General features: G+C 35.2%; 1 protein-coding gene across 3 annotated transcripts in view; it reads left to right on the plus strand.

The window, feature by feature from the left end:
- The window catches only part of pcm (5'-3' exoribonuclease pacman), a 136,838-nt gene that overhangs the window by 26,899 nt on the left and 83,335 nt on the right, over nt 1-26,604 (plus strand). For all 3 annotated transcript variants that reach the window (XM_081736800.1, XM_081736801.1, XM_081736802.1), the window contains exons 9-16: nt 4,684-4,812; nt 6,228-6,370; nt 8,645-8,863; nt 10,148-10,295; nt 18,794-18,905; nt 20,794-20,972; nt 22,597-22,760; nt 24,365-24,511. In XM_081736800.1, the coding sequence (XP_081592926.1) occupies nt 4,684-4,812; nt 6,228-6,370; nt 8,645-8,863; nt 10,148-10,295; nt 18,794-18,905; nt 20,794-20,972; nt 22,597-22,760; nt 24,365-24,511 (1,241 nt within the window). The remainder of the gene's footprint in view (nt 1-4,683; nt 4,813-6,227; nt 6,371-8,644; nt 8,864-10,147; nt 10,296-18,793; nt 18,906-20,793; nt 20,973-22,596; nt 22,761-24,364; nt 24,512-26,604) is intronic.

Below are 26,604 nucleotides of genomic sequence, written 5' to 3' on the forward strand. Positions count from 1 at the left end.
TACATATTTGGTGCTTTGCCTTTATTTCTCTTTTATCCCTCACTTTCATGTTCGAACGTATGAATTACACTTGCAAAAAAAGTAATACAATGACACCTGTAATGCTTGTTCAGTGCGTATTTTTTTAGCCAATATTCCAATTGCTCTAGCAGGCAATTTTCGTCAGAGCATAGTTTTTTTTATTATTTTTTTTATTTTCCTATACAGATCTTTTCATAGTTATAACTAACAGTGGTACGTTGAAAAAATTGCTCAAAGCATCCTTATATGAGGTATGACTAAGGTAGCATCGAGTGACTTTTACAAAAGAAAGAGAAAAAAGTTTAATGTGTTCGTGTATTAATAATTTAAAAATCTCGTAACTATGAGATAACTGGTTGTGGATATCTCAGACGCTATAATAATAATAATAATAATAATAATAATAATAATAATAATAATAATAATAATAATAATAACAATAATAACAATAATAACAATAATAATAATAATAATAATAATAATAATAATAATAATAATAATAATAATAATAATAAAGCTCTTTACAATGTACCACTGTTAGTTGTGACACTATGTAATGATCTGCATAGGAAAATAATATTGTAATATTTATGTGGGTAGAGACAATGACAGTTCAGGATCTAGCCATTCACTTAATTTGTTTTACAAAATGTTACAAAACAGTCTTTGTGTCTACAAAGGTAATATCTTAGATCTTCCTTATGACCTGAGAGATGGAGGAAGAAAATGTTCTATACGGGAACCCCTTTAGCTCATAGCAGCCTCCCGAGCGTCTTGCAGCGACTTCAGGATATGGTCCTTTGGTAACTTCCTTAGCTCATGGCAAGCTCGTGAGGTGTGGTTTGTCGCTAGGAATCCCCTTCGCTCAAGGCAGCTTCTAGGGATATTAGGCAGGGTAGTATTCCTTCGTCCAAGGCGCCTCCGGAGCAGGTATGGGTTAGCGATCAGTGCTCAACTGATGCCTCCGTCTTCTTTGGTTCCATTTTTATAGGCCACTTTTGGGTGGCTCGTTCCTCTTCGGTTCCTGTCGTGCTGTTCCTCGTGCTTTCCTGGTTTTGTGTATCGTCTGCTACTTACAAGCAATAGCACGTGTTGCTTGAATAACATGTGCTCACGCTGTAGGTGGGGATCCTTACAAAATAAACCCCTTTGCCCTGACGAAAATTGTTCGCTAGAGCAAGTAAAATGTGCTAAAAAGTACGCATTGAAGGAACATTATAGGTGAATTATTATTATTATTATTATTATTATTATTTCGTTGATTTTATGACAGTACTCCGTTGATTTTATGTTTAGTTTATTTCCCTCCTGACATGTTACTTCAAGATTTTAGTAGCTACTGTGACTGGCTATGTTCTTTTATGTTGACGAAAGATTTTAATGTAATTATTTTAGGAGATTGTAACGCAGGAGGTCTACATTGGATTTCAGGTAACATAACAACTGATAATTATTATTCGAAGAAAAAAGAAAAAAATGAATTAAGCAATATTTTAAATTTAAAGCAGAAAAACAAGTCATATGATCATAGTAATCCGGGAAGAGTATTAGATTTGTTGCTGACAAATATGGATAACAGTTTTATGCATTTTGACATCCCACCACTGACTAAAGTCGATCGCTTCCATCCCCTATTTATATTTGAGTGGAAGATACTAGACAGTGGCAAATATGGTCCAGTTCCTCAATACAATACGTATAATTTCAAACAAGCAAATTTCCCAGGTATTTACAAGAGCATTAGGGAAATTAACTTAACAAATTATTGCAGCAACAGTGTCAGTGAAGCCACTGACCATTTATATAATTTAATTTATTCTGTATTAAACCTAAGAAGTCGTAAACAAAAATGTAAGGATCCGTGGATGACACGAGAATTTAAAACACTAATTAATTATTATTAAAAAAAAAAATATTAAAGCCAAAAGAACAAATGATGACGTATGGTATCAGAGATATTCAGATCTAAGAAAGCTAGTAAAAAAGAAATACATTGAAGCAAGAAAATCTTATTATTCAGGCTTAGAAAATAGTATTTATTGGAACAGCTCATATTTTTGGAACATTTTTAAAAAGTCTTGACTATAAACAAGTACCAAAGCAAATAAATTGTAATGGTATGCTAATTCAAGACACTGTCGAAATTGCTGAAGCATTTAAGAGTGTATTTTATGAAGCTTTTAATTTAGACGTAGGTCAAGAGACATTGCCTGAGAATATCGTTAGTAATAGTCTTCTAATCGGAATTCCTACCGTTACTGAATTAGATGGAAGCAATTAAACTAATTAAGCAGAACACTACTCCAGATCCAGGTAATATTCTTTATTATTTAATAAAAGCTTGTGCAACTGAACTTTCAACTAGTTTAGCAAATATATTTAACGTTTCATTACGTACAGGTGTATATCCTTCAATGTGGAAACAAGTCTATGTTGTTCCGATATATAAATCAGGTGATAGACAGAATGCTAGCAAGTACAACCAATAACTCTTGTCAATGCATTCTCGAAGATATTTAAACTAATTATACATAAACACATATATTTTAATGTAAGAAATATCTTAAATGAGTCTCAACATGGTTTTTATAAGGGCAAGTCGATTGTAACAAATCTAATTCATTTTACAGACTTTACCTATAACACACTGATAAATAAATTGCAAGTTGATGTAATATGCATAGATATATCAAAAGCTTTTGACTCTGTCAGTCATAAATATCTCATTAGCAAGTTAGCAAATATTGGTTTGTCACCTTTGTACGCTCGCTGGTTTGAAAGCTATCTGTCAAACAAAACATACGGAGTTAAAATTGGACCTGTACATTCTAGTGGCTATGTAAAAAACGGAATACCGCAAGGGTCGCCCTTGGGCCCCCTCTTATTTTCATTATTTTTAAATGATCTTGCAGAAAAAATCAAATACTCTAAAAGTCTGCTATATGCTGACGATATGAAGTTGTTCAGGTTAGTTAACAATGAGTTCGATAATTATCTACTGCAACAAGACTTAAATGCAGTAAACACATGGTGTAGAAACAATTCTCTAAAAATTATGATAAGAAAACAAAATTTATGGCATACACAATAAAACTCAATATTATGTCTGTAAATATGAGGTCAGTGGTGTACAAATAGAGAAAGTAAACATTATTAAAGACCTAGGTATTACATTTCACTGTCAGTTAAAGTTTTCTAATCACATAAATTGTATTGTACAAGGTGCCAAAAGGATAATAGGTTTTATTTTTAAACAGTGGCCTGTATTTCAAAGAGATAAAACGTATGTATTTCTATATAAATTACTTGTAAGACCAAAATTAGAATTTGGTTCGGTAATTTGGAATAGCATTTCTAAAACTTTAACAAACAAGATTGAATCTGTGCAAAAATGTTTTATTCGACTGCTATGTTTTAAAATGAAAATGAGTTACTCACATAGCTATGAATATTGGATTGATTATTGGAATTTGGAAAGTCTTATGAATAAACGAAAAAATTTCGACAGAGTATGCATGCAAAAAATACTAGATAACGTTTATATCAGTGAATATTGTTTACAAAACATAGGTTTTAAAGTACCAAATCATAGTATAAGAAATAGCACGATTTTAGTTCCTCTGAATTGGAAATGTGAAATTTTGAAAAGATTGACAGATTCTTTAAGCTCATTTTAGATTTACTGTATTAAACAATGTGAAAGTTTTATGTGATCTGACTGATAGTTTTTAACCAATGACGTTTAGAAACATTTAAGCCAATATGTAACTTTATGACTGCTGTTTTTAGCTTCTTCTTGTTTTAGATAGATGGAGAACTTGATAATTTTTACTGCGTTGACAAGGAATTATTTCTGCTTAACTGACTTTTATCTACATTGTGTTTTATATTAATACTAGTATTACTATTCCATCGCAATGTAATGCTCTGATACCACGTGCTGTATTTTTGCCAAAAGCTGTTCGTAGCACGAAAATAAAGATTATTATTATTATTATTATTATTATTATTATTATTATTATTATTATTATTATTATTATTATTATTATTATTGAGATATTAAATTCAGTTTAGCATTTGGAAATCATTAATAATGTTAAACCTGCAACAATAGTGAAAATATTCCACCGGTTATATGCATATTTTTCAATAAATTGTGGATACAACCGATTTTATATCACACTTACGTACTCGCTTCATCCGAATTCAAAGACATCACGCAAAGTGTGAAAAAATGAACAATTTAATTCAGATTAGAAACCGGGTCTCCGGCTTGCGATACCGACATCAAAAGTAATAGAATGTATAGCTATGCAGCGAGCGCATTGAGTAGCGTAATGGTTAACGCATCACCACGGTAAGACGGAGTCCCGAGTTCGATTGTCGGTCCAGTAGTGCATTTTCCATTCTTTATCATGCACAGATGTGTTTTTCTGAACCATAGAAGTATTTAATTACTAGTAAATTAGAATTTTATTTTTATATTATCCAGCAATTAAATGTCACACGTTGTTCATATTATTGACTCAAAAAGAAAATCTAGAAAATAAAACTTGTTTGGATGATTCAGATATAAAGGTTTTTGAAACAAGTTGTGGTTTATATTATACTTTCTTCATGTATTACAGACTATTTAACATAATATTTCATTTTGTATTATAGGTTACTTCTGATCCCCAGGAACTGTTGAATGCCATTGAATCAGTGTGCCAAAACCATGAGGAAAATTACACAAAGACAACGCGTAAGGATCCTGATTTGGAAGCACTTATCAAGAGCTCGAATGAATTGGTAATAATCTGCCTTTTCGTCATAAGTGTAGAAGTAAATAAAATTTATAAATAGTAACATTATCAAATAAACAACTGAAACGCTGAGAGGTACGTAGACGTGTTCTGTAACTGTATTTGCAATGTGCAGTGCAGATTTCCTTTGAAATCAAAAATTTTATATTAATGATTACATTGCGTAGAAGTTGGATGCAATATAGCATATATTAGAAGTCTTAGCATAATAATTCCTAGTGAGTCATTAAAGAAAAGGCAAATACTGTCAGCTACGCTAGTACTCTTTACCTTCAACTGTTTAATATTATTAAGTATAATGTTTGTTTAACACCCAGTGGCAGTCCATGGACTCTGCCATAAATCAAGTATGATAAGCAAGTTACAAAAAGAAAACAAACCGTGAATATTTTCAGAGCCACAGTGCTATGGAATATGAGGCAAATGAGTTAATGAAAAAAGTATTGAAGACAATGTTTGTAAAGGGCTTCATTCGCCAAGTTACAGTAGAAGCTGCATTAAAAAAGGTCGAAGAGAGCAAGTCATGCTTGGAAAGGATAAGGAACGAGCAGAAAGGAGTTGAAAAGAGCAAGAGAACACTGTTAGGTTACTCCTCCAAATCACTACAAATGATCAAAATGTTCAAGAGAAGAATGATAAGCCAAGTAGAGAGCATAATGTAGCGTCTATGCAATTAAATATGGCATATGTTGGGGAATTTGAAGGCTTCCGAATTAATCATAATGTATAATAATTATTAATTGTTATGAAACATATAAAAGTTATGAAAGATAATGCAACCTAGTTGTTCTCCCAAGCTTTTGGTTCGATTGCAAAGCTAGCTAGCGACATCTCTTGGTGTGAGGTAGAAGGCAGCGCAACTAATGACAACTATCTAGGTATTAGTTTGACTGAATTATCTAGAATTAACGTGACTAGAATGAGACGTCTTGTGTTTATAATGAGGATTAAGAATATTTAAATATTTTTGCCTTACTTATTCAACTCTTAACTTTTAAATGTGCAGTTTGCATTGTAGCGTTATTCACAGAGATTATTTTGGTTTGTAAATAGAATGTACGAATCATTTCATACTCACTGAAAAAAGTCCAGGATGTAAGCATATGCAGAAATGATATATACTAGTGATCCTGCATACTCCTACTTTTTTTTATCATTAAAAGTCGCTTATAAATATCTGCTCTTGTTGCTGACTACACTTAAGTTCGAATCGTTCGCTTTTTCTAAAATTCGTCCGCAGTCTCGAGGTGGTCTTCATAGAATGAGGCAACACCGATAATTGTGTACCCATACTAAGAATGACGTGCTAATTATATTAACCATTTTGTTACACAGAGCTAGTGTGATTTACATTATATTTATCAGATAGAAGATATATCTTTCTTTTATTTCCTTTATAAGTTTGGAGATATGTCAAGCGATAGTGAAGATTCATCAATTGACGAAGAGGATGACTCAGAAGATGATGCGTTAATGTTCATGGAATTCTATCAACATAAAATGAATTATTACCAGGATAAGCTAGAGTACCGAGAAGTAACAGAGTAAGTATAAAGACATTCCGTAAGTGTTTCATATATTTTGCTAGTTGTTCGGTGAATCAGTTGAGGAATTCTTTCTCATTATTTGCATAGAATATATGTAATAGATTGGTGGTCTTTCACAATCAATTCATCCTAAGTAATGTGTGGATCGTGGATTCCTTTGGAAACCAAAATCGAAAAATGATCTTTCACCTAATTTACTTGATAACATCTTCGTAATTTATGCCGCTAGGTAACCTTAAACAATACAGACCATTGTTATGAACAACTATGAAGAAAAAACAAGCTAACATATAACCAATAGACTAAATTCAACACTTTCATTAATGTATCTACTAGAGTTAATAGAATAAATTTTGCATATTTTCAGCTCGAATTTGATTGGAGCCACGATGGCTCAGTAGTAAAACGCTCATCTCTGGTGTATGTGGTCCCTGAGCTCGCGCCAAGTGAGCGTGTGGTGTGTGTGTTTTTTCTCGAGGTTCCCTCATTTCCTCCCACTTTCTTGATTACTCATTTATTATCGTCATCACCATCTCCCTCAGCCTGCAGGGCATAATCATGGGGGGAAGGGGGGCGGTGGCTCAGTGGTAGAGCGTTCACCTCTGGTGCATGGGTCCTGGGTTCAAACCCTACTCCCGCCAAGTGAACTTTGTGGTGGACAAACCGTGTGCGTGGGTTTCCTCGGGGTTCTCCCGTTTCCTCCCTCTTTCTTCATTCCACCATTTCATTCATTGATGGATATAAATAATACCTCGAATAGGATTATTCATAGTCATTCACACATTACACGACTATTAAGAAGTAGATCCCTAATTTAAAGAAGCATTTTTGCTAGTATCGCTATTTTCCAGTCTTAAACTCCATTACTACTTGTGTGAATTTCAATAATCACTCAATTAGAAAGAGACGAAGGGGGATTCCATGGAGTGGACGAATGATAGTTTTTCACGGACAGAAAACTAGAGTATGAGTTAACTTATTTTCCGACATTTTACTTACCATAGTTGCTTCTCTTTGTTACCAAGAAAGAGTTTGTAAGTTTTCGCCAGTGAAAAGATTTCAGCTTTACAGAAGACTAACCGACGTAAAATAATCATATAACATGAACATTGCTAGGCCTGCTTATGCATTTAGTTTTGTGTTTTAATTTCGTATTTTTATATATCACTATATTGCTAAAAGTCACCGAACACCCAGTACTGTTGGTTCGAAAGGCATCACACGTATGAAATAGGATGTCGGGCCTCCGTTTGCTTGAATTACAGCATTTACCCGTCGGGGTAGGCTAGTCACTAAGTTCTGGTGCACTGTTGGCGGAACTGTGCTCCATTCCTCCTGTAGCACGGTGAAGTATACATTTGGATGTTTGTCGAGTGTGTCTGTCACGCAACCAACGCTCAAATACATCCCTAAAATGTTCTACAGGGTTCAGATCGGGGCTTTGCGCCGGCCAGGCAAGTACTCCCACCTGATTATTGTTAAATATGATTCAGTTGTACGTGCTGTATAAACAAGAGCATTATTGTGTTGGTACAAAAAGGGACCTGTCGCAAACTGTCTTCATAGTGTCAACAGTCTGCTATTGTCTAAAATGTCTTCGTACACTCCAGAGATAATTGACTCGTCAATTAAAACAGGCCCAACCCAAACCAGAAGAAACAGCCTCAAAGCATGACACTACCACCACCAAATTTCACGGTTGACATCATACACTCCAGTAAATACCGTTCGGCGGACATTCACCAGGTCAATACACGCCAGGTCCCGATCACTTAGTTTCTTGGGCCTACCAGAGCGAGACTTTGGTTCAGTAGTTCCGTGGTGTTTCCGCTTGACTCTGACATCGCTAACTGTGGACCAAGGCACGTTTAGTTTCTGAGAAATATCTATGTCCAGATTTACGGGCACCTACAATCATGCCCCTTTCGAATGCATTCAACTCGTTCCGTTGACTCATCGTGACACACAACACGCGTTTGATGCTTCAGAATGTTTGTCGTTACTTACATGGCATCGGTGAGGTGTACTGACGTCATTCTAAGATTATTTACTTGACGTGAAGGGGTGTTCGGTGACTTTTGGCAACACAGTGTATACATAAAGCTTTTAAATTAGCCACAGGAAGCACGTCGATGTTCAGCAGCTCGGTCATTTACCGTAAACTATCTTTTTTTCTTTCTTTCTTTCGTCATGTCATATTTTCTTTTTCCTTTTAATGTTTGGGGTTATTCATAAACTAAATAAATATGTATTTATTTATTTATTTTTAAGAGAAGTGTTACGAGATCAAGCAGAAGGCTACGTTCGAGCGATACAGTGGAATCTCAATTACTACTACAATGGCATTTGTTCATGGTCATGGTATTATCCTCATCACTACGCACCTTACATATCTGATATTAAGGATTTCTCTAGTTTGAAGTTGGAATTCGATATGGGCAAACCCTTCCTACCGTTTGAGCAACTCTTGGCTGTGTTGCCATCAGCAAGGTAATTCATAAATACATATTTTAATGACATTAATCTTTAAAGTACTGCTAATATGAAATAATAAATCCCAAAACTTTATATGAAATGACTCAATATTTTAACTGTAAATAATATTCATGAATCGTCGTAATCAGTATTTAGTTTTAAGTAGTTAGTAAAAGCAGAAGTATATTTTTTATTACTAACTTAAGACATGCTTAATGACATGTTTTAAATTATCATTAACAGTTGGAGAAACGTGAAATTTTGGTAATTCCTCAGAGTAGTTTATCGTGGTACATACTTCTATTATATTAATTCTGTTAATTATTTCAGTGTATATATTCGTTAGTTCTATAGATCATGGATTAATAGGAGATAATTATTTATTACTTGCTTTTCCAAAACTGTTAACAGATATATATCGCAGATCTCATAAAAGAGCAGAACTCACATGTGTACTGCTTTCCTATTAGTGGGGTGCGCGGTGGCTCAGTGCTAGAGCGTTCACCTCCGGTGCTTGGGGTCCCTGGTTCGATCCCAGCTCGCGCCGTGTGGACTTTGTGGTAAACAAACACCGTGCTCGTGGGTTTCCTCGGGGTTCTTCCGTTTCTTCTCACTTTCTTCATTCCACCATTTCATTCATTTCTCATAATCACCGTATCCTTTAGCCTAACCGGCATAACCGTAGAACGTGAAACTGAAAGTTTTCATTTCATTTTCATTTTTTCCTATTAGTTTAATATACAGTCGTCGACAAAAGAAGTAACACATCTTCTAGATAGGTTGCATGTAAAATATGGTATTTACTTTCGTTGATGTCGATTTAGAGCGCACTTAAATTATGTGGTGAAACACAATTAACAACGAATGAATCAGGTAGTATTACTCTTAGTTTTGTTGTAATGAATCGAATACTTATTACCTTTTGTTTCGTTCTTAACCCCCTTTTAACAGAAATCGGTGTCAAAATTTGAGTTGAATGTTTGAGATGGAATGTAAAGAAGAATGACGTGTTGCAATATAATTTTATTCCGAAACTGATTTTTCAATCTTGGAAATTTCAGAATTAGTCTAGTTTCACTCATTCGATGTGTTCCTTTATTCTTCGCTGTAATTCATATATTTATTCTACTGAATGACAATACCCATCCTCATTTAGCATCAATAATTAATTGACACTATTAAGTACCAAACAGTTACACTATAAAGCACAAGATTGAATGAAAAATTTAAAAAAGTTCTGTTTGTGTTTTAGACATTAACCTTGATATGTGGAAATATTTTGTTTAATTTCATTTGCAGCAAGAAGCTTTTACCTGCTCCATATCAGGACCTTATGGTTAATCCAGAATCCCCAATCTACAGCTACTATCCAACTGAATTTAAAACAGATTTGAACGGCAAGAAACAGGACTGGGAAGCTGTTGTTCTAATACCTTTTATTGATGAGGTAAAGTACATTCTATCTGTAATTTGTCTTCAAAGTCATTTGAAATATCACACACACATATTTAAATTGCAAGTCAAATTAATATAGTTGATGCTACTTGTTTTTCGGTTTTAAAATATTTTTTTTTTGTTTGTTTGTTTGTTTGTTTTTGTTTTAACGCCCATTTTGCAAAAGCTTGCCTTCCTTTAAACTTGTTTTTACAGAGGTTTTTCCGGACTATAGTAACGAAAGTAAATATGCCTTATCTTACGAAATACTATGCTGCCACCATCATCTGTTCTATGTGATAGGCTATCTCTTTGTAGCGGAATTTCCATTGAAACAAGCGGAAGCGAAGTACACAGTTACATCGAGGTTAGTCCATTCCTGACAGCCTTTCCAGAGACCGTCCATAGTGCGAGATCGTGTGCATCAAAGGGTCTGTTTCATTAATCCAAACACACAGTAATCCAGTGGCAAGGCGTCTGTGACTTAACAGAGATGTTGCTGTACGGGATGTCATGTATTCCTGTTGTGCGCGCTCCGTATCCGCCTGACGGCTTATCCTGATGCAGCCGTACGCTATGAGAATGTGCACCGTAGAGATCTGGGTCTTCCATGCGTAGCAGCGGGGTTCAGACAGTCGTCTGATGGTAGGCCAAGTTGGCTTGACATATTTAGCTGTGGTGCTGGTAGTTCACTTGCCATTGTATTTGGGTGACCTGATTTAGAAAATAAGAAAAATGGACTTGACAGTTTCTTGTACTCTAGAAACAGTCCTAATCTACCCTTACACGTTTGTGATTCCTCACCCAATAGATGCTTTACTTTGGTATTCTGAAACCATACTTCTTGTGCTATGTAATCTGGGAATAGGAGTACTTTGCATTGGAAAGAGCTGCAAAATATCCATCCTAGTATGGTGGTATCCGTGACGCCATTCTATGTACTAGATACGTGAGCACACTTCACAACACTTAAGAAGAATCTGTCACTGCTGCGATTCGGTTCGCTTCCGTTCATTTCTTTGCGGCCCTACAGGCGTACGTCACATTCGTTAGCATAGAGCGGAAACGACCTCTGTATCGTAATATTCTTTGTATAATAAGCTAGAATTGTCATGCTGGCCTTCCAGGAAAGGCATAAAGTTAATTGTGCTAGGGTGGATTTGAAAATTATGCAGCTATTAGGTTAACAAGCAGAAAAGCTCAAATAATGTTATCTGGCAACTGAAGTTATTAAACCTATGCAGATGTATGGTACTTTTTTAAAGGGTCATAAAGAGAAAATATACATCTACATAGGCTTAATAACTAGTCTTCAGTTGTCCAATTATTTAAGCTTTCCTGTTGTGAATTTAACAAGTACCTACATTTCCAAACTAAGCAATTAATCGAAAAATAAGTTTTAATCAAAGTACAAGTATGCTTGCATAGATATGAACTTTCAGTATTTGAAAATATATCCCATGTGTTTTAAAAGTTAATTTGTTTAGCGTTCGAGTTTGAAAGCCTGAGTAGGCCTAGAAGAAGATAGAATGAAATGTAAAGCATTATCATGGAGAAAAACTGTATATTAATCTGTGCTGGACTAGTTTGATACAGTATATGAACTAGGACTTTTTGTTCCTGTGTCAATAAAGTCTGGAGTTTCGTAAGCCAGAATAATGTTTAATAATTTATTGCGTTATCGGAAATTTATGATTCATTTTTGCAACAGGTTAAGCTGGTTAATTTTTCGAAGTATTAGAAATATTCGCATGGTATAATATTATTATTATTATTATTATTATTATTATTATTATTATGATGATGATGATGATGATGATGATGATGATGATGATGATGATGATGATGATGATGATGATGATGATGATGATGATGATGATGATGATGATGATGATGATGATGATGATGATGATGATGATGATGATGATGATGATGATGATGATGATGATGATGATGATGATGATGATGATGATGATGATGATGATGATGATGATGATGATGATGATGATGATGATGATGATGATGATGATGATGATGATGATGATGATGATGATGAAGAACAACAACAACAACAACAACTACTACTACTACTACTACTACTACTACTACTACTACTACTACTACTACTAGTAGTAGTAGTAGTAGTAGTAGTAAGTGTTGCAGATGTTATAACAAACTGAAGCGTGAGGAGAAAGTACCAAGCTGGTGCACAGTTGCGTGAAGTTTTCGGTGACAATGCTGTACAAGAATGTCAGTGCCAACGATTACTCGCGAAATTCTGTGCTAGTGATCTTGATCTCAGAGGCGCTCACCGACGTTGATAACAAAATACAAGCATTGATCAAGTCAAACTCATTGTATACGACATGAAAGCTAGCAGAAACATTGAACATCAATCCTTCCAGCGTTTCCGGCCACCTGCTGAAGCTAGTATGCTTAAGCAGGTCAGATGCTCGGATTCCTCAGGAACTCAAAAGCAATTTGTTTGATTTTGCGTGTAAACGTCTGCGATGTGCTCATTAAACATGAAGAAAGCTATCTGTTTTAGAAGCGACCGATAACTTACGATGAGATAAGACGTGATTGTTTACAATGATGTGGTGCGCAAAGGGTCTGGTTTCGACATGATGATTCGCCTCAAACAACATCTAAAGCAGTCAGTCATCAAAGGAAGATTATGCTCTCACTGTGGTAGGATTTTAGAGGTAATGTGGTGCCTTCCATCTCAATTCAGGCAGAGCATGTACCATCACCATCTCAGATATTGTTGAAAATTTTTTTATAGCAACTAGACATGCTTTTAAGAGACCCTTTTTTTTCGTTTTGTCGAAAAAAAATTTCCCGCCAAGTAATGGACCATCAAAGACGGGGAGTACAATTTATGAACTGTAGAAGACATGAAAAATGGTCAACTTCGGAGCCTCACCATTCGGCTATGGAGATAGGTAGAGTTATAATTCTTGTGGTATGTACATAGGGATGTAAATAAACTATATTTTATTGTAGTTCGGTTTGCGCATGCGTACCTTTTTGTACATAAATTAACAAATGAACGTTAATTTATCTGAAAAGTCGAAGTTTGCGAATTTTTTTCGAGCACTTCCGGTTCGAATTTTAAAATTCTGTTTTCACGGTTAGTAAGACCTAGTTACCCGCTTTCCAAAAAAAAAAAAAAAAAAAAAAATTGTATTGCTTCTGTGTCCAACCGTTTTGTCGCAAAAAATTCGAGAAATTGTAAAATTCTCAAAAATCGCCATTTTTGGGCGCCATTTTCTCGAAAACACCATCTTTTAAAATTCTGAAATTTTGTCAGATGGTTTAGCTTTACATGAATAATAAACACACCAAATACCATTCTCGACCAGTGTTTCATGAATTAACTACAGCCTTTTGAAGTTAGCGAAGTTTCGTTAACTTTGATGTCACAGTTAGCAACACTGGAAACAATAAAAGTGCAATGATTTGATGATGTTTGTGGTTCACATTAATTAAATGAAGAATAAAAGGTCTTCCTGACTGGTTTTTTATTTCTTTTGATCAAAAAAGCTCTCTGGAATAGTAAAATGAGCCTCCCTCTTACTCGTCCGTTTTCTTAAACCGAAGTAATCTGAAATGGAAATTACGATTACGAAACACACAAATTTTAAGTTTACTTAAAATGGCCATCCAATAAATTCTGATGATCTATAAAAAGCCTGAACTATTACCTCAGTGATGACTTGGAATGATCCAGACAAAGTCAATTAAGTGCGATGTCATTACAGTGATCGAAAAAGGACAAAAAGTTAAAAGAAAAAAAAAAATCGAAACATTTTCTTACGCGTTCCATCAAAGAAATTTACGGACTTTCTTTTAAACAGAACAATCTCAGCATAAGAATGGGTCACTCGGAATTTTATAGTATTCGACTAAAGTGGGTCAGTACGCAACCTGCGAGAGAAGTGTGTGTGTGTGTGTATTGTGCAAATTTTAAGTTATCTGCTACTGCGTTGCAACAAATCAAAGGTGCAACCTGTATTGAAGCTGTCATGAGTGACCTATTTCCTTTAGTAGTATGATCCGCTGAAAATGACAGCTGTCTTCTTCAAGAATGTGGTGAATGTCCTGGAATGAAAGGAATAAGTGTGGAGTCTTATCCTGCTGAAAATGAAAGTGTTACGTACGCCGTATGAGAAAACAAATGATCTCGTTTAAAAAAAAAAAAAAAAAAAAAAAAAAAAGTGTGCCACTTTCCGTTTTCGTATCGTACATTGCTGGTTTAACTGTAAGAATTGTAATTCATGACTATATCAAGAAAATCCAAAGAGAATTAATTGCTACCGAAAAGCATCGTATAAAATTTCAAGATGCAAATTCTATTTTACTTCATGTGGACTTCGTTGAAAACTGGACTGTTATTCTGCAAAGTGAAATTCAGAGTTATCACCGGAATATGGAACAACTGACAGTTTTGTTGTAATAAGCGACGACAAGACACACGATTCGGCTCATGAACTCATAGTCATAGACAAGATTCTAAAAATACTCGAAGAAAAGCGAAAATATAGGTTATAGAAAAAGGTTCGAATACGTGGAAATAAGTGTCTACAATTTCCCAAACCTTGTCAGTGATTTATGATGGTGCTGCGTCCCACTTCAAAAATTGCTTTCAGATGTTCGAGATGCAGACAGGTCAGATAAAGCAGTGGTTGTGCAGTGAAACCGGCCATGCTAGGGTCTCTGCGACAGTATTGGGGGGGGGGGGGGAGTTGTAAAGAATGTGGCAACGCGGCATAACCTTAGGCAAAAACAGATACACAGTATTAAAACCGCAGAAGAATTCGTGAGTATAGTGCAAGTACAAACTGCGGGTATTACTCTCGTTTTGTTGCCTGGAACTGAATTCGACAACTTTAAAAAAAAAAAAAAAAAAAAAAAAAAAAAAAAAAAAAAAAAAAAAAAAAAGGAAAGTATGCGACCGGTAACTGGTATTCAACGATGTCACCTTTGGCTTTCGGAAAATGGTGAAGTTTTTATGGCAGTAACGGGTCACCATAAACTAACTTCATGCTTCCCCCATAATCGAGCTTCTACAATTCAAAGTGTAGATTTAAGAAGTCAGCAAAAAAGAACTTTTGTTACATACATATGCGCAAAGGCGCCGATTTCTCTGTAGATTGGGGGGGGGGAATTCAGATGCAGAAGGTATATATATGAGGATTTTAAGACAAATTGCATTCAAATTATGCCAAATACTGTATATTCATAAATACAATAGGGGCCCCCCCATCAGCTTTGGGGGGTCCGGTCCCCCCCAGGATCGGCACCCTTGCATATACTTATGATAACCAATGGTGCGTAGCAGAATTATGAATAACTCATGAATTATGTACAGTTGAAGTGCTGTTTATGCTTCCACATGGACTTTGAGCAGGGTACAGGTTTCCAGAAGAGCATAAGGGAAGTGAAAATAAGTGTTTTGTGATTATCGACAATGTGCTACGCAGGGGCGGATCCAGGACGGACTTCTGGTGGGAGTGTAATACTGCTACTTAGAGCTACTTTTAAGAGCTCGAAACACTGGAATGGGTTTTATTTACATATAAAATAAGAACGTTTCTTCTGGGAGGGCGATCGACTCCTTGGATCCACCTCTGGACGAGTTGTGAGTGTCCTACTGCTATTAGCGAAGAAGACACCAAGCAAGCAAATGATTGGTCCATGTGAAAAAAAAATCAGTGAAATTTTGCTTCCGAAGACCATTTTAAGTAAGTGAACTTAAAATTTGTGTGTTTCGTAATCGTAATTTCCATCTCAGACTACTTCGTTTTTAAAAAAACGGAGAACGAGGGAGGCTTATTATACTATTTTAGAGCATTTTTTTGATCAAAATAATAAAAAACCAGCCAGGAAAACCTTTTATTTTTCATTTAATTAATGTGAACCACAAACATCATCAAATCATTGCATTTTTATTGTTTCCAGTGTTGCTAACTGTGACATCAAAGTTAACGAAACTTCGCTAACTTCAAAAGGCTGTAGTTAATTCATGAAGCATTGGTCGAAAATGGTATTTGGTGTGTTTATTATTCATGTAAAGCTAAACCATCTGACAAAATTTCAGAATTTTAAAAGATGGTGTTTTCGAGAAAATGGCGCCCAAAAATGGCGATTTTTGAGAATTTTACAATTTCTCGAATTTTTTGCGACAAAACGGTTGGACACAGAAGCAATACAATTTTTTTTTTTTTTCGGAAAGCGGGTAACTAGGTCTTACCAACCGTGCAAACAGAATTTTAAAATTCGAACATTTTTTTGATCAAAATAATAAAAAACCAGCCAGGAAAACCTTTTATTTTTCATTTAATTAATGTGAACCACAAACATCATCAAATCATTGCATTTTTATTGTTTCCAGTGTTGCTAACTGTGACATCAAAGTTAACGAAACTTCGCTAACTTCAAAAGGCTGTAGTTAATTCATGAAGCATTGGTCGAAAATGGTATTTGGTGTGTTTATTATTCATGTAAAGCTAAACCATCTGACAAAATTTCAGAATTTTAAAAGATGGTGTTTTCGAGAAAATGGCGCCCAAAAATGGCGATTTTTGAGAATTTTACAATTTCTCGAATTTTTTGCGACAAAACGGTTGGACACAGAAGCAATACAAATTTTTTTTTTTTTCGGAAAGCGGGTAACTAGGTCTTACCAACCGTGCAAACAGAATTTTAAAATTCGAACCGGAAGTGCTCGAAAAAAATTCGCAAACTTCGACTTTTCAGATAAATTTACGTTCATTTGTTAATTTATGTACAAAAAGGTACGCATGCGCAAACCGAACTACAATAAAATATAGTTTATTTATATCCCTATGTACATACTACAACAAGAATTATAACTACCTGTCTCCATAGCTGAATGGTGGGGCTCCGAAGTTGACCATTTTCCATGTCTTTTACAATTCATAAATTGTACTCCCCGTCTTTGATGGCCCATTACTTGGCGGGAAAATTTTTTTCGACAAAACAAAAAAATATTGGTCTCTTAAAAACATGTCTAGTTGCTATAAAAAAAGTTTCAACAATATCTGAGATGGTGATGGTACAATTTTTTTTTTTTTTTGCCTGAGTTGAAATGCACCATGTGTGTGTTTTTTTTTTTTTTTTCGAGCTCCTTCCACGAACCAAATAATCAATTTCAGGGGCCGCGGTGACTCAGTGGTGGAGCGTTCATCTGGTGCATGGGGTCCTTCGCTCGATTCCAGCTTGCACAAAGTGAGATTTGTGGTGGATAAACAGCGTATGCGTGGGATTTTTCGGGGTTTTCCCGTTTCTTTCCACTTTCTTCATTCCACCATTTCATTCATTTCTCATCATCACCGTCTCCTTTACCCTAGCCGGTATAACTGTGGGACGTAAAACTTAAAGATTTCATTTAATTTTCAATCCACTTCAGATATGTACCGTTGGTAGTTGAACGAATTCATCATCTACATAAAATCGTTCCGACATCGTTAATTGTAGAGGAGTTGTGTTTCATCAACGCAAAATTACAGCGAAGTTGAATCTTTGGTCAAAGATTATTGGAGCGTGGATGGGATGTATTGACACACCCACCATACTAACTGACCTTCCGTAATATAGCATTCAATTAAGATAACGCTGAAAATGAGCACCTTGTTCAGATTTTAAGCAATAAAAATAAGTCCTTTTATAAAACAAGGAAATTATGGTCACTGAAACATGGTTAAAGGTTATCGAACAAAACAGGAAGTATGTGTGATTGATTTATGTTCTTTATATAAATAAGAGACCATTCAAAACAGAAGAAATACTTAGGCTGATCAATAAAGACCGATCATCAGTATTTATGAGGTGAATACAACAGTAAGGCACAGAAAACGAAACACGTCTGTGTAGTGGGAGAAGTGACGAATAGATCGAGCAAGTTTGAAGGCCATGATGTCAGGAATGTGGGCTTGGCAGACGTTCAAGTACACGTAGTTTCAGTTTCGCATAAGGCAACATGGAAGTGACACGCGAAGAACAGTACAGAAATTCTGTTGGCTATCTTGCCAAGATCAATCTTCCGTGTGTACCCAATCCTCCATATATCCCTGATTTATCCCTTGTGATTTCTTTCTTTTCTCAACTTTGAAGAAACACCTCCGTAGACGGCATTTTGCATCTTCAGGGGCAGTGGTGAAAACTGCGGAGGCGATTTTGAATGATCTTTCCAAAAATGTCTTCCAACATGTCTTTGACGACAAGAAAAAACCTTGGGACAAGTGCATTGCATGTAATGGGAACTATTTTGAAAAAGGCCATCAACATTTGGAGGATTAGTACAGATAATTATGTTTTATTCATTTACGATAATTCTTTATTGGTCAGCCCTCGTACTTCATAGCTTTTCTGATAACTCAGTATATTGAGACCCTCTACCCCGTAATATGTCGTATTTTTTGACGTGTTACCAAGATGATAGAATGAGAAATGTTGAACAGAGTAAAAAATGTTTCTGTTTTACAGGCAAAATTACTGAATGCCATGAGCTCTGTAAATGATCGCTTGACAAATGAAGAACGGAACCGCAACGGCCATGGACCAATGTTAATATACTCATACACAGAACAAGATTTAGGTAAGCAAAGAATCTATAAATATCAAAAGAGTGAAAACGCATGGCTTGTCGAGCGTACTGTCTTGGTATCTAGCTTTTCCTTAGACTAATCGCACATTGTCACTCTTGATGGCGGTGCGCTACGTCGTAGATCACATCGGCTGTATCACAACTAACCTTTGCACTTAAACAAACACATCTATTATTTTTAATAATGAAATCGTCCAGCACTTTTTTTAAAAAATAATGTAATTACTAGTGTATATTATGCACTAATATTTAAAATAATTTCGAAAGATGCCTCTGTGCTCTTTTTGTTAGTCATATTATTTAAGATGATTTCAGACTAGAGATAAAAAAAGACTTTATTGGGACGAAGGTTTTTTTTCCCCCTATAATAAGCCAGCTTTTTGGGGGAAGGAGGGAAGCGGAAATTTTCGCTTTTCTGTTTTATGGCTTTCTCACTCAAGTACCATTTTTTTTTTTTTTTTTTTCGCTGTAGTGGAATCTACAATTAAGGAAATTAATTTACAATGCCTACTTGTGAGTCCTATGTTCAATTCTAGGCTGGCTGTCTTGATTGGTTTTCAAACTGACATTAAATATTAGTAGAGCAACCCAGAAACATAAAAAGCATAATAGCGATTTAATGGTTGGTACCTTAAAAATGGTTGTGGTTGTCTAAGGGTCCAGGAGAAACTAATTTTAAAAGATTTTAGAAAATACAGCATAAAGCATAATTTAAAATATATAACACAATTCTTGAAAAATTCTGTTTAACATACTGTATTAATATTTTTTAAAACCAATATTTACAACGCAAAATCATTGAGAACATAACAGTACAACAAGGAAAAGCTTATTTTTATTCCTGTAAACTTTTTTCGGTGTAATTCTTTGATGTGGGGAAAAAAATTAAAAAGAAAACTTTCCACCAACAATGAATAGTATACAAGAACTCCTCACTGTACTGTTATGTGTACGTCTTGAACTTGAGCACTTTCTGTACTTTTTGGTGGTATCTTTTACTTTCCCTTTCTGTATATACGCACCTCTAAGGTGCACACAAGTGATAAGAAAAACTGACTCGAGCAGATATCTCTTTACAGTGCATTAAGTAGAAAGTTCATTAAATATGAAAGAAATTGGTTGGATAAAATATTAATAAATAGATCAAGATATTTAGAATATTTAATATACAGTAAATATTATACATTATACACGATTAATGTAAAGCATTGATTGAAATTAACAATAAAGCATAATTAAACGAAAAATAAAGCATAATGTGGGTTGCTCTAAATATTAGTTATCGAAGCCACATATCCCAAGTGTCGTTTTGGGTACCTAAACATTTTATCAAGTACTTGCAAGTTACACATGTTGATGTATGTGTTTTTACTGGTTACCTAAATCTATCTGATAGAGATGGAAAGCGTACCATAAACCAAGAAATAAATACAAAACTCTTTTTGTTTGGTATAAAATCTTGCTTATATCTTGTTCTCCATTCGGAAAACATTTTATTCTGAGCTTCAAAGAGTTCAGTTGTACAAAATTAAAGTCACAAACGGCTGTTTTGGGTCTTTCTTTTCTGTTATATCGTGTCCAGATTTTCTGATATAGGCTTCTTATATAACGACGCTTTAAATTTTGTTTTTCTGTAACCGCATACTAAAAGCGTAGTTACCAAAATTCAGCTACATTTAATTCTTTCCATGTTACCTGTCTGCCATGAAAAATGCATGTTTGATCATAACATACTAGTCGTGATGTCAATAAGTGGAGTATCATTCAACTGTATTTTTTTTTTTTTTTTTTTTTTTTTTTAAATCTGAATTATTACATTATTATTGTTTGTAACTGTTTTGTGAGAACTTAGTGTTTCTGACTAAAATTCTTCTTTCAGGTCCGTACGAAGCTCCACAATACTTTCCAGTTGTAGAACAGAACCATGCAAAGGCCGTAAAAGTGTGGCGAGATGAAATTTACGTTGATCCAAAACATTTAGTGAAGGGACTGTGTCCAGGTTCCAAACTAGATGTTTATTTTCCTGGATTTCCTACACTGAAACATATACCTCACGAAGTATGTATTTCAGTCCTATCTTCTTGCCTTATTTATTTAGTACTCGTGAAAATCGCGTAAAGTTCATGTCAGGGTTTAAATCTTGGTTTAGACCAAGTAGTGCCTAAAAAGAAAGTTTGAACCAAAAAATAATTAAGTAAAGAAAAATAAATAAATTTTAAAGCAAAAATATATAGTCATAGTGACATTTCCTCATATCACAATCCATATACAGGGTTCCTAATGGTCAGGGAAATCAGGGAAAACTCAGGGAAAATGGTGCAGGTCAGGGAAACTCAGGGGAAAAGACTCAAAATCGGGGAAAGTCAGGGAAATTTTATAATTTTTTTTTTTTTCTAACATTAACTGTACACCAATTTCAGCTTAGCCAACCATTAATGATCACAGTATGGGACGTTGCTCAGATATTTATGGGAGGTAAGTGGAATGTACGTGTGAGCAATTGATTATTATTTGTCTTTATAGAATAAATGTTTTCATATATAAATATTCACTGTTATTTATTCCTTACTTATACGTCAATGTCATCCGACACCTGTCATGAAAGGCAGGAAATTTGGTGCTAAAGGTCACGGAGAAGTCAGGGAAATAGATTTCTCCAGATCAGTAGGAACGCTGGTATAGTTCTTTCTCATATATTACAAACCCAGGAAACATGAATGTAAATGATTTATTGGTATCAAGAGTATTTTCTGTATATGTATATGTGTGAAGATTCAAAAGGCACAGTGAACTCAAATGATTCGTATTCACTTCGTTTATTGGTATGGAAGTTAAATTAAGTCACTGTATTTCTTCGCTGAATCAGTGAACTAACTTGGACTAAATTAGATCTTCTGTATACTCTGTAGCCTTTTAAAATTCTCCACTTGATATGTTAAATTGTCCGTCTGGCAGTTAAAGTTATTGAAGCACCATACAGCTCTTGAAGTTTAATCGTAAAAATTAATTTCGGGTATAGCTTTGTTAAGTACATAATTTTTATAGTGACGTTGTTCCAGTGCTTTTGAGTAGAGCAGGAAGAAGTAAATTGGGTCAGAAATTTGTTGAAATCCGTATATGTATAGTTCGACGAATTTGAAGTTAGGTATTCAGTGTTTCCAACTGTTATTTTTAACATCTTCGAAGCAATCTCGTCCTATCTTTGAGATAAAGGCTGACGATCTTTAGCTGGAATCGATATTACACTTACTCATTTATTACCTCTATTATTGTTGATAATTATAGACAGCTATCTGATTTTCTGTTCTGTACTTTATTGTGCTAAATAAGGAACAGATCTAATTTATTATTACCACTGAATTTATATGAAAGTAAATACTTAAGAAATTAATACCCATTGTATTCAGTGGAGAAGCTTGTGTTAATATATTTAGTCGTATAATCTGTTAAATGATATTTTATTCTCAAAAATAGGAGGGCAATCACTAGAACTCAGTGTTATAGTGCCAAAACATGACCTGAACTACATTTTTTTTTTTCAATGACATATTTAATTTAATGTCAGCATTTGTTTTATATATTCTTGTAGAGAGTTACGTATCCTCGCCTAACAATTTATTTACCCTTGTATACTGTATTTTCAGTGTACGGAGTTAATTTGATTTTTTCTTTGTTGTTGCAGGCTTCTTTGTCGAAGGCAAAAATCAAAGTATTTGATATGGCCTCGAAAGGCGATAGTATGATCTTAAATATCCTGAACCAAGGAAAGCCTGATATAAAGGAAGTTGCCCAAGAGCTGCTGGGGCAAAGTATCTATGTTGCATGGCCCCATATGTATGAAGCAAAGTGAGTATTTGTTAATAGTTGTTAAAGAACGGTAATCGTGAATTAATACGAGGGGCGTCCAATAAGTTATCTACATAGACAGGAAGGAAGGGGCGGAACATAATGACGCCTGATACACACGCCAAGGCCACTGTGGGGAACCCTGCTGCGCAATTTGAGGTCAGTCGCAGCAAAACAATGGCCATGAGCAGAGTGTTTGTGTTACGCCGCGTAGCGAATGTTTGTATGACGCCACGAACAATGGATTTGTAGAAATTGGAGCAATGCTCGTTCATCAAGTTTTTTTACTAAAGAAGAGAAGGATCAAAGGAGATCCACGAGTGACTGGTGAAATTGTACCGGGATGCAGCACCGTCAGAATTCCAGGTCAAATTCCAGGCGCGGACTGGTCAAAGCAATTCAAGTGGGGACGAGAGTTAATTGAGAATGCAGTCCGCGGATGCAGTCATCATGGGAGACCCGCGGATGCAGTCATCACGGAAATGTGCCGCAAAGTTGAGGACATGGTCCTGCAGGATCGCCGTATGAAGGTCGCCGAGATTGCGGCAGCATGTGATATATCCAAAGGATCCGTCCTGACGATTCTGCGTGACCGCTTTGGCATGTCAAAGTTCTGTGCTTGGGTTCCCAGAATGCTCACGCCTGCACAGAAGCAGCGCCGAATACATATGTCCCAATACTTGTTGGGCTTCTTTGAGGAGGACCAGGAGAAATTCCTGGCTCAACTGGTAACAAGGGACGAAACCTGGTTTCACCATGACGCTCCTGAGAGAAAGCAGGAGTCTATGCTCTCCCGAGACCTGAAGAAACGCCTGCGGAGACAACGTTTTTCGTCGGACAACGAGGTCCAACAGGCTGTTTCCCAGTGATTTTACAGGTCATGACAAAGACGGTTTTTTCTCTGTTATTTCTTCGCTGTCCACAAAGTGACGACGGTGTCAATAGAGCTCCATGGGGACTACATCGAAAAAAAAAGGCGAGCCTATTTGCATTCCTTCTTGACTAGGTAGATAACTTGTTGGGTGCCACTTGTACATTTAAAGTTCAGATTTTATGGCTCAGTAGAAAAATATAGGTGTGATAGTTCCATTACTATTCTCTCAAGAAAGAATCCAGAAATAATGATATGCGACTTAACATGTATATGTATCTAATACCTTGGTTAGAATAAAAGAATCCGAGTGTGAACTTAGGAAAATTGAAATAAAGGTAGTTACATCTCATGAACTAGAGACCTTAGCTTGATCGATGTCCTTGTCAGCTCGTAAATACGTTTTTTCCTTTTCTTTCTCTGAAGTTGTCGGTATTGCTTGTCTTCACATCCTGATAAATAATACATTTTAATGGCCACATTTTACAATGTGTGTTATGTTATTATAATTCAGTCATCATTGAACCAGCATATGGAATTATTAAAAGCATTAGACAACTTCCTTCAACTCTTTTATGGATATATGATGAGAATGTACTTTTTTTTTAACGTATGATATATTTTCACTATTTTCTGTGATTCATTTCCCATTCCTACTTTGGGATTCCTATCTTACAATTACAGACTAAAAATATTCTTTCGTAAGTATATAAATTTATAATGTTTTTTATAGGGTGATTGCTGTTGCCAACAAGGAGTTGAAATATACGTATGTCGAGGGAAAGGCGGAAAATGATCGCGAATCTTCGTTCAAAATAGAAGAGGTTCGAGGAGATCTTGCAAGTCGGTGGATGTTACAGAAGAAATCAATTCAGGATCAGTAAGTAGTCATTTTTTTTAAAGATTGATATTATCAGTTATTGGGGATTTTTCCTTTCTTCGTATATTTTCTTGTTTTATTCATTTCTTTGTGCTTTCGGCAGCGTGTTTCTTGAGAAAGAGTGTAATTTACATTTTATAATGTTAGCGATTAAAATACTATTTGTTATTACTATGGGGGCACTTAGATAATACTATTAATCATGTACATTTCTTATTTCAGTTTCTGACTAATCTTTGCACTTGTTTTCTCCTCCGTGGACGATAAAAATAGAAGTAAAAGTTATAAACCATATAATATATATATATAACCCCCGCTTGGTCTAGTGGCTACCACGCTTGACTTCGGTTCGCATGGTCCTGGGTTCGATTCCCGGTGGGGGTACAGTTGAATGACCAAAGTGCTATATCCATTATAATCAGTGGTCCAAGGTTCACATCTCCTTTAGCCTAAGAGACATATCTGTGGGACGTTAGACTAAATGAAACTAAAACCAAAGAAAAAAAGAACGAACGTACCTGGAAAGAGTAATGCAGCCATACGTGTATTTTTCTGTATCAAACCTAGCTGACTGTACACACTATACTGCTTCAAATTCATGAATAAGGAAAGGAACGTAGTATCTACAGCCACTTGTATGCATCGATATAATAACATAGTGAAGGTTGTGCAGTGAAATCGCTGCGGAACTGATTAACTACTTACGACTATCTTGAGTCACAGCTTCAGTTAGAAGGTCTGAGCTGAAAACATCTTTTCAGCGTAGTGAAGTTCCACTCCTCTCATGATGGGGTGTGTTATTGTAGAATAAAAATGCCAGCATGGTATTCTTACGTTGAACAAGTGAAGATTGACAGCTCATATGGTAAGTTGGAAAATGTGGGGACAAACTTGTTACTAGATTGTCTAATGTGCATCGTCTCATATCCATGAAATTCAGGGAAATCTAGTCTAGTTTGCTGATTAATAGCTGAAGTTGTTAATGTTCTTCCTAGCGAACAGAAACGAACAGTATTACTTCATAAACATACCGGTGACAGTGTACAGAACTTCGTTCTTGTGAACTAAAAATTGTACTTCTTATCAAATATAAGAAGTAGCCACAAAAGGCCATTATCTCCCTTTTTATTTAACTTAGTTCTAAGACAAAATTAGTCTTAAGTAATGGTCGCATGAATTTCACTACCAATATAAAATATAATAACTATGTTGGTAATAACGACTTAAGAAATTATTCTGACGCATGATTGAATATATTCGCTGGGACTAATCTTGACATACAAGCATCTTCAGCAAACTTATCACATCACATAGCATCCATCGTTGTGGTATGGAAGTATCAACGCAGAAACTTTTTTTTGATAAATAAAAAAAAAAAAAAAAGTTTCCCTCGCAGAAATTTGAACTTGCACGGTACTCATCTGAAACTTTGCTTTAGATGTTTTAAGCAAACGCCACTGAGAAAGGTTGGGTGTTTCCGTTGAAATTTTCGACAGTCAGTATGTTTTTTGTCGATAGTAGTTGTGTAGTAAAAGCTTCATTTTACTCTGAAGGTAATCTTAACAGCTTCAAGATAATCTCCGTTGACGTAATTGACATCTTTAATTCTGTTTCACAAAAATAGGCTAAAAGGTTTTAATTTAGAAATTTGAGAAAATAACCAAACTATCTGAATTATGTCTGAAACAGATTTCTTCACATTCGGAAATCGAATTTATAAACAACAAGAAAGATAAGCCACGGCAGCTCTTTGTTTACATGTTTAGCCAATATCGTAATTATTCATTTCGGATTTCAGATTCTACAAAGTGATGAGCTAAAATGTACCAAATACCTTTACTAGAGAGATGATGGGATTCTGATTCATAAATTAGATATACAATTACAGTTTTAGAAAAATAAATAACCTAGATCCTGAGCCAAAATTTACCATGGATTTAAAAAGTCTTCCTGATTAATAGCTTCAGAAGAAGATATGAGATTTGACTTATTTTCAGTTTAGATAAACAAAACAGATGCGACACTAACTGATCAGATAAATAACATACAGTTGCTCTAAATTGTATTGGAACGAAAAATGTAAAAGCAAGGCG

This window comes from Thermobia domestica, chromosome 13, assembly GCF_964235325.1.
Source record: "Thermobia domestica chromosome 13, izTheDome1.hap1.1, whole genome shotgun sequence".
Lineage (NCBI taxonomy): Eukaryota > Metazoa > Arthropoda > Insecta > Zygentoma > Lepismatidae > Thermobia > Thermobia domestica.